Source organism: Pelodiscus sinensis, chromosome 12, assembly GCF_049634645.1.
Source record: "Pelodiscus sinensis isolate JC-2024 chromosome 12, ASM4963464v1, whole genome shotgun sequence".
Taxonomy (NCBI): Eukaryota; Metazoa; Chordata; order Testudines; family Trionychidae; genus Pelodiscus; species Pelodiscus sinensis.
In genome coordinates this window covers 13,459,742-13,476,429 of record NC_134722.1, presented here as the reverse complement: position 1 = coordinate 13,476,429, position 16,688 = coordinate 13,459,742, and the positions used below count along the sequence as shown (strand labels likewise).

The 16,688-nt window shown below is 39.8% G+C and overlaps 1 protein-coding gene across 4 annotated transcripts in view; it reads left to right on the top strand.

Moving 5' to 3' along the window:
• WWOX (WW domain containing oxidoreductase) overlaps positions 1-16,688 on the top strand; it is a 789,098-nt gene that overhangs the window by 449,110 nt on the left and 323,300 nt on the right. Inside the window, exon 9 of one of the 4 annotated variants that reach the window (XM_075940018.1) lies at positions 6,471-6,567. The exons of the other annotated variants lie outside the window; for them this stretch is intronic. Within the exon in view, the coding sequence (XP_075796133.1) occupies positions 6,471-6,567 (97 nt within the window). The remainder of the gene's footprint in view (positions 1-6,470; positions 6,568-16,688) is intronic. 4 annotated transcript variants of the gene reach the window in all.

Genomic DNA, 16,688 nt, shown 5'->3' with positions numbered 1-16,688 from the left:
CCCAGCTAGAGGGAAATTTGCTGCCTATGTTGCATAGTACTAGGATGTTAGTCCCTGTGCCGAAAATTTAAAAGGGGGGGACATTAGTTTATCTGCGGTTAAAAAGTGCCAAAAATGTATTTTTCTTACTCACTGTATGATTATTTGAGGGCAGAAACTCTGTACTTGCAGGGAACACTGGAATATTCGGGGACACGGCAGTATTTCTGTTCCTGAGAAAACACTAAAGCAAAGGCAGAAAAACCTTGCTTGGAATTATCAAGAAAGTTTAGAGGGTCAGCTAAGTTCTCCATGAGCTGTGTGGCTGGCAGTTGTGCAGCTACCTAATAAGCCTTCCACAGGGGTTCAGGGCAACTGTACAGAGTACAGACTCAGCCCACAGGCCCTAGTACAGAGCTGCTATAGCCAGGGCAGAAGTACCTCTCCCTGGCAACCCCAACACATAGCTGCCTTGGCAGAGCTACCATGGTAGCTCCCTGCCAGTGCTGGCAGAGAGTGGCCTCTCCCCTGGCCGTGGCAGTACCATGCTGAGAAGTAGTCCTCTCTCCCTGGGGAAGCCTGCACCCTAAACCCCTCATCCCCAACCCCACCCCAAAGCCCACATGCACCAGCAGAGCCCTCACCCCATGCCAACCCAATGCCACAGTCCTCAGTCCCGTCCCACACTGCAACCCTTCACCTAATTCCACCACACACTGTCTGTGTAGGGAATTACTTGATGTGCATAACAAAAGTCATTCTACATATGGATATAAAAAATTAGAGGGAACACTGGTCATCAGGATTATGAATATTTTAGGGTCCTATTAAAGCAAATTTTAATTCCTATTGACTTCAGTGGGGCCCTGATTTGGCCTTATGATTATTTTCCACAGTCTGAAATAGTCTGAGTCGTTATTTGTCTAGGTAGTGGCCTCTTGGAAATCTGTTCATAAATGCACATCTCTTATTATTAAGCTTTTTCATGGGTTGGCTGTTTGCTGTTGGTATATGCATTACAAAGAAAACAACATTTTGTTTCCTCAATGGCGAATGGAGGTAAAAGATGTCACAATAAGAAAGAACATTCCAAATTAACCAAACGTTTTGGAGAACCCTTTAAAAAACAAGATGGGTGGATTCTTCTCTTAAGGTAGCGCACTTTAATCTGGTTATTCATACCAGGATTGTTGCAACTAACACAGTGCACAGAAATCCTTTTCAACACTTTGTTTTGGGGCCAGGCTTCACATAAATGTTTTGGTTTGGTTTGGTTTGATTATCCTTGTATTTAGCGTGTAACAGTTAAAAGCACTACATGGCTGAAAAGTTTTTATTGTAAACATAAAACATTAATTTAAACATTAAACATTTTGCAGCTGCTCTTTAGTACATAAACTTTCACATTTACTCAGAGAGTATTTGGTTTTCCAGAAGTGCTCCAAGGTTGCAGAGAGAGGGGGGAAAAAACCAGATTACCGATAAAATACTTCATGTTTAGATCTTCTAGCTGGAAAAGCAACATTCTTAACATGGAGAAGAATTCCTATGAAATGAGGGATAAACACTAGCTCTGCCAAGGAAAGCAATTATTCCCACAGCTTCCTTTTTAAAAAAACTTTCATGCAACAAACTACCCTGAACATGTTTTAAAAAAACAAAAACACAAAACAACTTGATCGGCTTGCAGGCGACAGTAGCCCAATTGTTGCCGTTCAGTAATAGTGTCCATAACAACAAGAACTAGAGTAATGAAAGTGCTCTTTCCAATTATCTGCAATGCTGAAAAGAATTAGATCAGTTAATAGCAAGGAAACAAATACAAAATGATACCTTACACTTTTAGTGTTTAAAAGCTGTTTGGTGGATTTGGCTCAGCTTAGTCTGCTGCCATGTGGGCTTTGACAACTGAGATCTTATCATCCCTTTGGCTGACTAGAGGTGGGAGGTATAATTCTTAGCTGGAGAGCTCTATCGATTTCAGCAGAGCTCTGGCTGTTTATACCAGCCAGGAATTGTGCAGAGTGTTGCTCAGTCCTTGAAGGGAAGGAAGTACCCTGTTCTTCTCTGTCGCAATCCCTGTGGCAGCACAAATGTTACATCATCAGTGTCCCTGGGAAAGTACCTACAGTGAGATGTGATAGGCACCTTTGAGGGTGATGTGGTAAAAAAGACAAAAATGGGGAGGAGACACAGGATAAAGGGGAAGTTTCCTATCACTTCCACGGGGAAAATTTAAAAACCAAAGAAACAAGTTCTTGAGGGTTTTTTCTCTCCAAAGCACAATAACATACATATGACTAAAATGTCTCCTGTGCTCACTGGCTTTCTTTTTCAGTCACCAGGCAGTCGGCAGCCTTGGTAACTATCATGGTAGAAGTAAGTAGAGGACTTTTAGGAATTTTCTTTTAGACATTAAAGGTATGTGGAATATAACCACTTTGGCTCCCTTCCCCCACCCCAAGTTCTTTCCTTCTGTAGGGTACATGTCTGCAGTAGTGGTATGTAGTTTACACTGGATTCGTAGATTCAGGAGTTCTTATGAACACTACAACATTTTAAAAAAATCTAGATTCTCCTTAAATTATGAAAATACCTCTTTCCAAAAATGTCCCTGGGAATGGAAAACTTCAAGGTTGCTGCTGTGAAAGATAGTCTTTGGTTCCCGATTTTTGTAGTGGTCAGCAGGAAACTGTGCAGTGGGAGTTAATTTCTCCTATTATCTATGATTAAGCTACCAAGTGGATGCTTTTAGTTCTGATAAGCACATGTAGTCAAAGGGAGAAGATGTCCAAGCGAGCGCTGGAAACTGGGAGAAAGACTAATCAGAAGGATTCTTTGGAATGTAGATGAACATCAATTTGTCTTGCTGTCTGAGACAGACATATCCCATTGTGGAAACTAAGTCAATGATCTACAGCTGCTTAGATTGCTAGTCATTTTTCTTAGAGACAGGATTATACCAAAGCCCTTAATCCAAACACTACCAAAATACACAGAGAAAGAGGTTTGGATGGGAACAGTGAGTTCTGCAATTTGGGAATATCTCTTCTGGGTTTTTTCTTGAATTTTCTCCTCTTATGGTGATTGAGTATGTATCAAGTTTTATGTTCAAGAACTGCATTCTTGGCATGTTCCATTTGTTCGTATTTTAGTGCAAAACAGTCAGAGGCAAAGAGATCTTAGATGGGGCCTAGTATATTGGGATAGATTAAGGTCACTGCCATATACTTTTGTTGGAGAAGACAATGATTGGCCTCTATGTTTGTAGACTGCATGACAAATTTCCCTTTTGGAAATTTGTCAATTAAGAGAGAGTGCATTTTTCACAGCACAGAGGCAGTGTTTAATAGGAGAGCTCTTTTTATATGTACGCTCAATACTGTATTAGCTAGTGTGTGTGTGTGTGTGTGTGTGTGTGTGTGTGTGTGTGTGTGTGTGTGTGTGTGTGTGTGTGTGTGTGTGTACACACATTGCTGGGTTCCCCTTAGGTTAGCAGTTTTCAAACAATAGTCCATGGAGCCTATCTAAGCTAAAGGCCAGAATCTAAAATCTCAACATGTGGTCTGGGTACTAGCAGGGAACAAAGAGGCACATGTTTAGCATGGATGAATAAACAGAACAAACAATTTTGAGAACCCAGAAATGGCCTTCTGCAACCTCTTACTTCTATTATCTGTAAATTGGGGGATTTATACTTACCTGCATCCAGAGGTCTTGCTTAATAATACAGTCTGTGGAATTCAGAGAATTAATACCAGTCTATGGAGAAGTGGATACTAGAATTTATTATCCTCTCCAGGGACCTACCATGCACTCACGTAACTCTAACTGGAGTTGGAAAAACTACTGCTGCATTCTCCTCTCATACAGAGCTCTACCTTTGCTCCTGGGATTATGCTTAGTAAAACTGGCCTATTAGGGTACTGCTATTAGGCTGTGTCTACACTGCCCTCTCTTGCGCAAAAAATATGCAAATGAGGTGAAGCGTGGAATATTGCTGCACCTCATTTGCATAATTAATTAGGCTCTGGTTTTGCTCAAGAGGCTTTTGTGCAAAAAAGGAGCCATCTACCCCTTTTTTTGTGCAAAACCCCCCTCTTGTGCAAGAGCCATTCTTCCTGAAAAAAATGCGGAAGAACGGCTCTTGCGTAAGAGGGGGGTTTTGCGCAAAAGCCTGTTGCGCAAAAAGCGGCCGCTCATTAATTATGCAAATGAGGTGCTGCGATATTCCACACTTTGCCTCATTTGCATATTTCTTCTGCAAAACAGCGCAGTATAGACATAGCCTATAGGTATGCACACAGATTTTTTTAATATTTATATGTGTGTCCATCATATGTATATCATGTCTTTAAATCTGTATAGATACAAAATATGATTTACATTAGAAATGCGGGAGGGGAGTCATGATATTGCCCCCATTACTTCTAAGCTGGGCAGTTGGAGAGTGCAGCTGATGGTCAGGCACCCAGCTCTAAAGGTTGCACCCCTTTAGCTGCAGTAAAGATGGCAATACCATATCATGCCACCCTTCTGTGCTGCTGCCTTCAGAGCTGAGTGGCTGGAGAGTGGTAGCACTTCTGCCTTCAGAGTTGGGATCTCCAGCACTGAAGGAAGCACTGCCCCAGCAGAAGTACAGAAGTAAGGGTATCAGTACCACAATTCCCTCCTTCAATAAACTTGCGACCCCTCTACGCGCTACTCCTTTTTGTGTCAGGATCCTTACAATTGCAGCACCATGACATCTGAGAATTCAGTTGCTGAAATCATGAAATTTATTATTTTAAAAATCCATGACCATGAAATTGACCAAAATTGATTGTGAATTAGGTAAGGGCCCTAATTACATATGTACAGTGTATGCCTCATCCCACAATATTTTCCACTGAATTTAAACAGCACCAAAACCACTCTTTCTATATAGTTGTGAGCTCACTGAATAGTGACTGTCCATTCACTCAGGATGAAAATAGATATACTGTAAATGAAAGTAAGGTTTGTTTTCTCAGTGCCTCATTTCTTTGCTGCTATAAGAACTGTTTCTGCAGTGTTGATTGCTGCATCACTGTAAGGTTAATGTATTCATATTTTCCCTAATCAGTTTGTAGCAGACCATTATTACTCCAGGTCAAATAAAGATTAAGAACCCTTTTACAAGAAAACATTACAGTCTCCAGGAACTCTGATCAACTTGTCTTTATTAATCTGTTTGAATTTGCTTGTCTCCTTTTCACTAGGGGTACGTCTAGACTACATGCCTCTGTCGTCAGAGGCATGTAGATTAGGCTACCAGACATAGGAAAATGAAGCGGCGATTTAAATAATCGCCGCTTCATTTAAATTTACATGGCTGCCGCGCTGATCAGCTGTTTGTCGGCTCAGCGCGATAGTCTGGACGCGCGGGTGTCGACATCAAAGGTATTTGTCGACCACCCAGGTAAACCTCATCCCAGGAGGCATACCTGGGTGGTCGACAAATACCTTTGATGTTGATACCCGCGTGTCCAGACTATCGCGCTGAGCCGACAAACAGCTGATCAGCTGTTTGTCGTCTCAGCGCGGCAGCCATGTAAATTTAAATGAAGTGGCGATTATTTAAATCGCCGCTTCATTTTCCTATGTCTGGTAGCCTAATCTACATGCCTCTGGCGATAGAGGCATGTAGTCTAGACGTACCCTAGCAGTTTAATGGGGACATTGCGTTTTCTCAGGGTGTGTCTAGACTACAGGGTTTTTTTTTTTTTAAAATAGCCTTTTTTTGAAAAAACTTCACCTGCGTCTAGAATGCAGCCGCGTTCTTTTGAAAGTAAATCAAAAGAATGCAGCAGTTTTTTCGATCTCGGTAAACTTCATTTTACGAGGAATAAAGCCTTTTTTCAAAAGTACTCTTTCGAAAAAAGGTGCTATTGAATGCAAACTGTGCATTTTCAAAAGAGAGTGTCTAGACTCTTTCGAAAAAGCGGCTTGTAGTCTAGATGCTCTTTTTTGAAAGAGGCTTGTAGTCTAGACGTAGCCTCAAAGTGTTTTGTGTACTTGGTTAGTGCCTCTTAACTCCTACAGCAGCCAATGTTGCTCTCATTACCAGAGGTAATGTCGTGTTGGTCAAAAGCTGTGGTCTACATGTAACTCTCTTTCTTAACACCAAGAATTTATTATTGTGGTTTGTAGTGGGATAACAGTTTTTGACCTCATTTGCTTTGTTGGTCTAAAAATGTATAGTATGTTTTGAATAGCTCACATACTGTCTACGGACTTCATCATGTAAGCTATATCATTCCAGCAGACAAGGTAGTCAGTCTCTAGTCCGCTTTTCTAGAAATCAAACTGCTGTCAAATTATAATTTTCCATTTAAATTTGTTCTCCAGAAATGGAAATGGAAAGCTTTGAGGAACTTATACCCATTCATGTTAAAATAACTATATCATTCAAGATAGAAGGTGAACAAAGAGCAGAATTTTTCACTCTTTCATCTTTAATTTCCTGTAAGGTCCTACAAACCGTCCATGAATTGTTCCTCCCACTCAAAACGATACTTCTCAGGAATTCTTACAGGGGAAATATGAAAGGGAAGGGAGAACAAAGAGGTGAGAAAAGGCTTCATTATTTCAACCCAGTCATAAGACTTCTAATTGGTGTTTGCTTTTTTAATAAACACATTATGTTAATATCACAATTATATCTATAACAAGAAGATTCATGGAGATTTAAATGAAATAGGCAGTCACAATTTTTCAGTGTTTCAAAAGTGAGCAATTTTACCCGAAAATGCATGCACATGAACATATACAGGGATATTGATGGAAGTTTGCTGGAAATGTGTGCCTAAATGTCTTCATGGGTGGCTTCTTTGTCCATAACACTTATTTGGATGTTTTAATGGAGAATGCCATATTCTTTTGTATATATTTTATTGCCAGACTCAGACCCTGTGGTTCTTGGCATTCGTACTTCATAGCAGTGTCCTTTGTTTATTTTACACGAGGGCAAATATTCACTTCACTGTCTTTCTCCTCATATATCAGCATCTGTATTATATCTTTACTATTACAGATAAAGTGAAAGATCAATTAAATTACATTTTAGTTAACTGAAAAATAAAACCTATGTAGAAAAATAAGTTCCCTGGTGCTTTTAATGTACAGTATTTTTCTTCATAATTTTCTGAGGCTATGAAATTAACTCAGAGTATCACTATGCAATTGCTAAACTTTTCTTAATGATCCAGCTGCTTTTTTATGTTGACATTGCCGTAAAATGTTGTTTTTGTGGAATGTTGATTGATATTTCCCAGAAATCACATAGTGACCATCCACAATGGAATGGGTTGCATTCGTGGTTCTGTTAGAAATAAATCAGATTACATCAAGGGTATGTGTGAGTGAGTGTTTAAATCCTGGCCTTATTGAAATCAATGGATAAACTCCCTTTGACTCTGTAGAGTCAGGATTTCACCCACTGTGTTTCAGCATCCTCAGAAGGACATCTACTGACTGTTGCATAGTTTTCCACAGACAATAGTGCCATCAGGAGACACGTGTTAGTCTGGTGCAGCTGAAACAAAAAACAGGACTGTGTAGCACTTTAAAGACTAACAAAGCTTCCCCAATTATCACCTCTAATATCATTAGCTCACAGACATTTACCTCCCCCCCTTCCCTCCTCTGCACCCCCCCTTCTGTTCTGAAATGTGATTTGTCCTTTTCATATGTGTTCATTTTTTTTTAATTGTATCCTTTGGTATATATGGTTGTGACAATTTTCTTCCACTATTTGATCTGAGGAAGTGGGTCTGGCCCACGAAAGCTCATTACCTATTAAACCATTTTGTTAGTCTTTAAAGTGCTACACAGTCCTGTTTTTTGTATCAGGAGACACAGCATTTTTAATGACATAGCCCATCCATTCTCTCCATCTCCTGGCCATTATTGTTGTGCTTCGCACAGGTAGCATCAGCTTGTATAGTCTCCTCTAAGACCCTGATCCTGCAAGAACTGCATAGCCAGGACTTGTGTGTGCAAGTCCTTCTTGTAGGCCTATTGGCTAAAGATATTGGAATTTTAAGACATATTCTCCATAAGTAGAGTGCCGTAGCCACAGGTTCTGGAAAAGCAGGTGGATTGAAAAAGAAAGACTAATTTTTCCCCGGGTCTAGAATCAATGTTTCATCTTTCTTTGCTTGTTCCATTTCGCTCAGTTTTGTTCAGAGTGTGATCCTCTGGGGGATCACAATACAGTCTCCTTTTCTGAGTCTTATAATTAATTGAATAGTGTCCAGGCCAACTGTGACTTCGGTGGATTTTTGCTGGGAATGTGGTTAGTCTGCCCCAACTGAGCTCTAGGTGAGTTGAGTCACCTCACTATTGATCCTTCCCATCATGAACATTCCCATTCCCATTCCTGGAGGGCTGTAGGTCACCAGATTACAAGGATCAACGCCCTTTTTAACTGCCATGGCCAGGTTTTTTGAAACAACAGTATATTGGCATTTTCTTCCTGTGCGTATTAAACATATTTTATGTATAGACTATTTATGGGGAGAGAGAGACCAAAAAAACCACCTTAGTTGCTATCCCAGAACCTAGCTGTTTTCACGTATTCATCGCTTACAGTCTGCGTGGGTGGAGTGAGAAGCTATAATAGGTTGCAGGTGGCTGTCATTATTTTTCTTCCACTTACTGATTAGTGTTTACTTAAAGGAAATCACAGTGGTTTGACTACAGTTTACAGTTGAATGTATAACAAGAAGTGATAAATTCTGGTAAGGCAAGCTGAGAAAGATGGAAAAGACAATGTCTGTTCTACTAATTGGAATCATGGAGTATTTTGCATGTGGCTTCTAAAGAGATTGGTGTTGACAAATTACAGACAGATAGCTTTTCTATAGCTAAGGTTGAGGCTTGTTTTCCATTCTCATCCTGATTTTGACCACACTTTTGTCTAGAAAGGCAATTTCTGCCTCCCATTTACCCTAAGTTGTCTGTGTCCAAATCTTAAGTACTTTTACTGTTTTTGATAGCACTTGGAAAAAAATAGACATGTCAATTTTCAGAATTCATTAAGCTGGCTCGTATTTTCCTTCTCACCAAATACTAGTGTTTCTTTTAAGCTATATCTTAGCTCTGAATTTCCTTGGTTTATATCGGTTAACTTGTTTTCAAGAACTATCTTGCTCTCTTTTGTCAACATTCCTAGCCCCATATCACACAGATATTCTTTCTACTTATGAAATGTCCACAAATATGAATTTACTTTCAGTCTTCCAAGAAATGTTTGAAGAGGCAATTTTTGAGACCTTACACTGTTTTCCCCACTCCGTGAGTGTGTCTTTACAACTTATCTGAAAAAAAACAAATCCTTCCAACTAAGATCTAAAGGTAATGATTTGATGAGAGGAAGCAAAGCAAAGGGAAATGCCTTTTATTTAACTCAAGAATCTCTTTCCATTTGCTACAGCAGTCTTTATCAACTACACACATTAATTTAATTTTTTTGTCACTGTTTGGGATGTTTGGTGTGAGTGAGCAACTATTATGAAAGTCAAGTTATAACCCCACAATCTTCCTGCACCTTATTATCCTTCTACTTTCCCTGTTTTTAATTTCTCCTAAGTTCCTCATAATATAATACATACTCCATTTGTCTATGGAGATAATGGTCACATGGGTCCCCCAAAGGACTACTGTCCTTAATTTAGCTGGAGGGTTCAATTGAGAGCAATCCTAAGGTTCTTTTCCAACTCTTCAACATGCTGACCCAGATACACCCTGGTATCATGGCTTATCATGTTACATCAATAAGGCTATCTATCCCTGCAGTATTTTGTTAGCTACATCATTGTTACATTTAGAAGAATATGCCCTGTGCTGTGAAATGTCACAAAAGAAGATAAATTACATCCTGTAATATTTGTCATCTATTTCATAAAGACAGCAGATTTTTAAGATTCAGACTCATTTCATCGTTGTAGTCTAGCCTGTCTACCTTTAATTTACACCTGAACACCACACTCCATTTTACTCTGCTTCCTAACTGGCCATCTTCTTGATATGTGTTTAAAATAAACTTTAGCTATAAGGGCACATTATGTCTCAGACACAGTTAAGTTAAGCAGAACATACGTCTGTAACTCATCCCTGTAGTCTGCTGTGGTCTTTTGTTTCATAATGAAAACCCATATGTGGCTTGATGGCAAGGGGTGGATAGCAGTTATGACACTGATGTAATAGTGTGTCTCCCCATTGCTGTCTTCAGAAACTATATGTAGTGTGAGAGAATGAGCTGCAATGACAAAAACTGAAACTGTTACATCCACAGGAACCCCAGCCTCTGGTGCACACATGTCAGATTGTGCCCCATTAAAAACAATTGCCTCTGTGCTGTGAAATCAGAGTGTTTTTACTGCCCACCATAGAGTATTTAATTGTAGGGCCTGTGTGGAGTGGGTTTACCCCTCTGCCAATAAGGCAGAATTCTTATTGACTCCAATGAGTAAAATTAAAAAAAAAAGTTCTTTCATTTTAGTCTTGCATTTAACTAGTGCTCCTTTTAAGTCAGGCATAAGGCTTCACATTTTGAGCTTTTAAAACTAATTTCCTAGTCATTTGCCCATTTATCTATTCTGTTTAAGATCCGTAATTTGTTTCTTCTCTCATCTGGATCCTTTGTCTCTTCTTTAGAAAGTGAAGGTCCTCATCTTCTCTTTGGGTGACCACTAAAGGATTTTCTTCAAGTCTGTCCCATATGGTCTTACCTTGATTGCCCTTAAAAAGTCAGCATTTGCCAAATGTTACCATAGGGAAGTATCTGAAATGACCACAATGTTCCCTCTGTACTTAGAATGGGAAGTATGTGTAATAACTCTATGGTAGCTTCATTGAAACAAATGTATTGTTTAATGCCTTTCAATATCCTTTTGCGTGACGTATCCACAGGTTTATTATAAAGCGTAACCGCAGTCGGTTCAAATTGCTCCATGCTTCAGTCAGTACCTTGAACTCATCAAGTCATGTAACCAGGCCCGCCAATAGGGGGCAAACGGGGCAACTGCCATGGGGCCTGGCAATTCAGAGGGGTCTGGGGCAGTGGCAAGGACGCTTAGGATCTTTAAATTGCTGCCAGAGTCCCGTGTAGCATGTCAGAGCCTTGGATGGTGCCGGGGGAGGGGGTTGCAGGCTCGACAATGCTGAGGGCTGGCTACCCTGATCCTGACCCTTCTGCCTGAAGGTCTCCCCCTTCTGGGAGTGCAGGGCTGCCCGCCCCTCACCTGCCCAGGGACCTGGCAAGTCTGTCAACTTGCCTGCATTAAATAAACACATGGTAGTCAATAAAACACAATATAATGCACATTAAGCTGTAGAAGAAAAAGCTAAATGAGTAAGATGTAGGCCAAAGACTCATAGCAACAGGCACAAGATGGAAGCGAACTCCTAGGTCCTAAATAGAGCAAATCGAAGCTTAAGTCAAGGCTTACTGTGACTCAGCAATTACACCAAACAGTCTTGATAAGAAGGAGCCCACAATATGGGGTAGTCGCAGTGATGGCTAACATGAAAGAAAGACCTTACAGATGGCCATGATGGTATCATCTGGAAAGAGACTAAACATCAGAGGCTTTAGCTGCCTGAAGGGAATACACTAATTGAGAAATAACAGCTATAAAAACTAATGCAATAATAGTACATAAAAGTAAAAACAATAACTGAGAGAGACTGGCTGTCCAGAATTAAGCAAAGTAAGATGTAATGTCCTTTGCGGGCAGTAAAACTAAGTAAAATAATAAAATAATAGCAGCAATAATTCTCATTCTCCAGCAGCAGCGCTTCTCACCTACTAGACAGAAAAACTCTCACACACCAAACGGCAACAGATCTATGAACAAGCTTCCAATCTTTTTTTCTTTAATTTTGCTTTTACTAGAGATCCATTCTCACAGTCCATGGGTAGTAAGTCTTACCAGCAGGAGCTGAAACAAATTCTGCCTTCCTCACACACACACTATATTTAACCCAAAGAGCAATACAATTATGTCTGACCTATATTATATATTCCTCTAATTTCCCTTAGTCTGTTCTTGGCTCTTTCCCTCTGCACATTTCCCTTTTCAAAGCCAAAATGCCCCGGGGCAGATCCTCAGCTGGTGTAAATGTTCATGTTTCCATTAATGGAGCTATGACAGTTTGTGCCAGCTCAGGATCTGCTCTCCCGTTACTTCAGGAGGTCATTCATGCCTTTTCCCAGTCCTTTCCCTCTGGACTTCCCCCCCAACTCACTCTTTCAGATGCTCTTTCTCTCTCTTTTCTCTTTTTCTGTTGATCCCACATCTCCATACTTACTCTTTTCAGCTCAGAGTCAGCTCTGCAGAAAATGTAGGCAATCCTAGGCAGTGGCCAAAAGAGCCTGCCTATAGCCTGTCTCAAGAAAAAGCAGAGGAAACATTTTTAAAGAAGGTTAAATAAGCAGAAAAGTGTGGACTTTGGGCCCTGCTGCTGAGACATGGCACCCACCCAATGCTCCCCTTGATGTCATTGGGGGTTTTGGATCTGAGCACTTCTCAAGATCATGCTGTTATTAAAGTAAACTAAAAATAACAAAATACATCCTGAAATGGAGCAAATACCCATTCATCTCCCAATCGTTACAAAACTATAAATAGCCAAATATAGAGCTATTAAGCATTGGCAAGCAGTCTCCTTTCATCTTGAAATCATTGGTAGGAAGACATGTTCAAGCAGCCAGCAGTTTGTCTTTTTTCCCTTTCCTATTGCCAAACTGTAATATATTTATTTTACAACATATCTAAGCTCCACTGGCCTAGAGAGTAGAAAACGTGAGGCATTCCTCTGCCTCTGTGTCCTCCTAACAGTGCTATTACTATGCTACCAGGGACACTCATCCAAGTGTTTCAGACTTATATGGTCTTTGCATGTATTTTCTCACACTTCAGGCTACTGTCTCTAATCATACTCAAGCTTTCTCTCTGTCACCCCTAAGTGAAATATGTTTTTGCAGTCATTGTCTGTTGCAGTGCAAAAACTCTAAGTGGTTTGGACTTAAAAAAAAAGGGTTTCTAGGTTTCACATCTTAGCTTAGTTTCCAGCTTTCCATTCAGATTTGTTCTACTCTCAGGGTACGTCTAAACTACATGCCTCCGTCGACGGAGGCATGTATATTAGACAGATCGGCAGAGGGAAATGAAGCCGCGATTAAAATAATCGCGGCTTCATTTAAATTTAAATGGCTGCCCCACTCTGCCGATCAGTTGTTTGTCGGCAAATCGGGGCAGTCTGGACGCGCCGCGTCGACAAAGAAGCCTTTCTTGATCAGCACAGGTAAACCTGGTTTCACGAACCATACCTGTGCCGATCAAGAAAGGCTTCTTTGTCGACGCGGCGCGTCCAGACTGCCCCGATCTGCCAACAAACAGCTGATCGGCAGAGCGGGACAGCCATTTAAATTTAAATGAAGCTGCGATTATTTTAATCGCGGCTTCATTTCCCTCTGCTGATCTGTCTAATCTACATGCCTCTGTCGACGGAGGCATGTAGTCTAGACACACCCTCAGACACAGGGCTAACAGTACTTCCAGGAGGCAATCCTGAGTATTTCACAGTCTTTCTGGATGCTGTGCATTAGTCAAACATAAATTATTGGCCTAAATACAGAAGTAACAGGATGACATTCTATGGCCCCTATAATAAAGGAGATAAGATTTGAATGATCTAATAGTCCCTTCTGGCTTTAAAATATACAAATCCGAATATACAGTTAGAAAGCATTTTACTTGTTCTGAACCAGTATCTGGAATTTACAAAATAGTTTTTCATGTAGCATTTTTTGCAGCTATGTCCAATAGAGCTAGTTATTTTGCCAAAGTGTTTTCATTTTAAGTGATGAAATTGAAACCAGCTTCATCCACATTTCCTCATAACCATCCCTGTTTTAAAAACCGAGGCGGCAAGAGGTTTCGGAATTCATTCAGTGCTTGGTGGTGCTGGAGTGACTCCAGTGAAGTAAAGAAACTATGCTGGATTTATATCCGTGAAAAGGAGAGCCTTTCTTCTTTGTGTTCGGAATGGGATGGATCTGTGCCACCAGGTCTTGGATTTCTAAAGGTGGAGTTTAGAGGTGAACAACTTGTGAGCTAGTGATTTTTTTAAAGAATAAAAGTAATAGGTTTATATGCCAACTATTGTCATGGCAGAAGTGGTGTAATTACTTATATTGGAAATAATGCTAATATAAAACTTTCTCTAAAACAGGGGTGAGGAACCTACAGTCTGGGGGCTGGATGTGTCCCTGGGTTGTCTGGATCTGGCTCCCGAGGCTTAGAGCCTCTCCTAACACTGGGGATCCTGTGCTGGAACTCCATCCCCTCTCCCTCCTCCCTCCCCCATAGCCCTTGGCCTCCGACTGATTTTTCTGTGGGTCAGTGGCCCCTGGCCCAAAAGAATTTGCCCATCACTGCTCTAAAGGATTTAACCAAAGGGGCTTTAGCACAAGAATTTTGAAGCATCTGAAGAGTGGGTGATTAACAATCCAGTAATGGCACTTGGTTGGAGTAGAGGCACGTAGCTCCACGTTTTGTAGCCAGTGGTGGAAAATCTTTCAAGGTGTTGGCTCTCTCCTACCTAGAAGGTGAGTAAGCCAATTTGTAATACCCAGGTTCACCTGGTCAAAGACCATGCTTAACATGCAGAACAAAATGAGTCCATGTGGTGAAGTATTTAGTTAGGGCTAGGGAAGGGCATTTTACAAAGCAGTTGGAGACAATTGGAAAAGCTGTCCCTGTGAATGGTATTGTGATGTAAGTGCTGTTGACTTTCTGAAAGAAGAATGATCTTTTCCACTACTTTTGCTATCAGGATGAACAGTAACTGCATATATATTATAAATGAAATAAAGTAGGACAAAATTGTGAATGTGTGCAACACTCATTTCTCTCCCAAGGAGGAATCAACCTAACTAAGATTCTCAATGTGAAAATAGCACCTTTGTTGAGTAGTATAACATTCTCAAAGTGCAAACAGTGAGAAAAGCTTTTCACTCTATACAAACTGTCAATTGCATTAGAATGATTTTTAAATAAGATTTTAAGCTACTCTCCATCCTTCCATTATTGATGGTTGAACAATCCAAAAAAAGAACTTCACTTCTGAGGATTTGCATAAACATTTGCATAACATGTTTAAACAGAAAAGTATACCTATCATGTACAGTGGCTTATTTTCATATGTTGATACATTTAAGAGATTTAATTATTATATGCTAATGACCTGCAACATTTCATTTGGGCATGAAGCTGTTTTCAAGCTATTGGAATGCAAAAATAGGTATTCAGTAGCTAAACTTTTTTTTTAGGATTGAACTGGCTGAGATGTTATATCAACCACTCTCAGCTGGGAGCTCCATTTAACATCTTAGTTCTAAACCTACTTGAAAATGTGGTTTTTAATGGAAACTCTGAAAACTCTTAAAAATGGAAATGTGTGCACACTGACAATATTTTTTTAATTTAATGATCTCCAAGATTACATCCATGGGTAAAAATGGAATAAAAATGACAGAATGTCTCCAATTTGTTCTGAAACATGAACCCATGTTTTTACAGGGTTACAGTAGGGTAAATTTAATAAAATTAGGTGAGAGTACATGATGAAGAAAGAGACATAATGTAATACATATATTCTCAGATGTATAGTTATGCATTACCATTTAATTTGCCTATCATTTAATATCTCTAGCTATGGCAGAGTGCATGGTGACTATCTAGGGAGTGCAACTTGGCAGAATAACAAACTTTTCGATTGTGCACCTGTTGTCAGTTTGGATGACCAAAAAATGTTCCTAATTTATTCTGGTGGATGGATTTAGGAGTATTGTTAAAATACCTCCTATATACAGGCGGATAGCACGGTTGACTAACATTTTGAATTTCATTGTTCATAAGGGACAGATGAAATTTGTTAGAGCAAGGCATGATGAGGATCTGTGATGTCCAGGTCTATACTTTCAGTTCTATCAATACATTACAAATCCTGACCTTTTAAAACTTCTGATAGTCTAGTCCTGGTTCTTACCTGAACAGGGACTGTCAGTGATGCTAAAAACTGCTACATTAAAGTGATATTTTTCTGCCACCTGTTCTGTAAAACCTAGCTACAAATAAAGATGAACAGTTTTTTTTCTGATTTCTAATCTGTGATTGAACTTTACCATAATTCAGAGAGGGTCGTTTTGTTCATATTTTCTGTGAAAAGTTTGCTATTTTGCCTCAGTATGTACAGATATTGTAATAAGATGTGATTGCTGCTTCCCAGTCTTTAGGTACCAACATCAAGCGCAGTTATCATTGTAACATCTGGTACATTTCAGTCTGGAAAAAATTATAATTCAAGAGGAAGTGATTGTGATATTAACAGGCCTTTCCAACTCTTAACTTCTATTTTTCCCAGGAAAATTATTTTACAGTAGGTCTTATTTGAACTAAATGCTTCATTTAGTTACCTGACTTCGTCTAGTCCTACTCCAGTAGTTTATGAATTCTAAATATGGAACGCTTAGGCAGACAGTCTCTCTTTGTTTAAGTTACTAATAATCTGATACTTAATCTTTTTGAGTTGATATCTTGATGCTCAAGACTTTTCAACCCTCTCCTTCTTCTGCTAGCACTTGATCATATATGGCAACATTTAAATGTGTTTTTGAG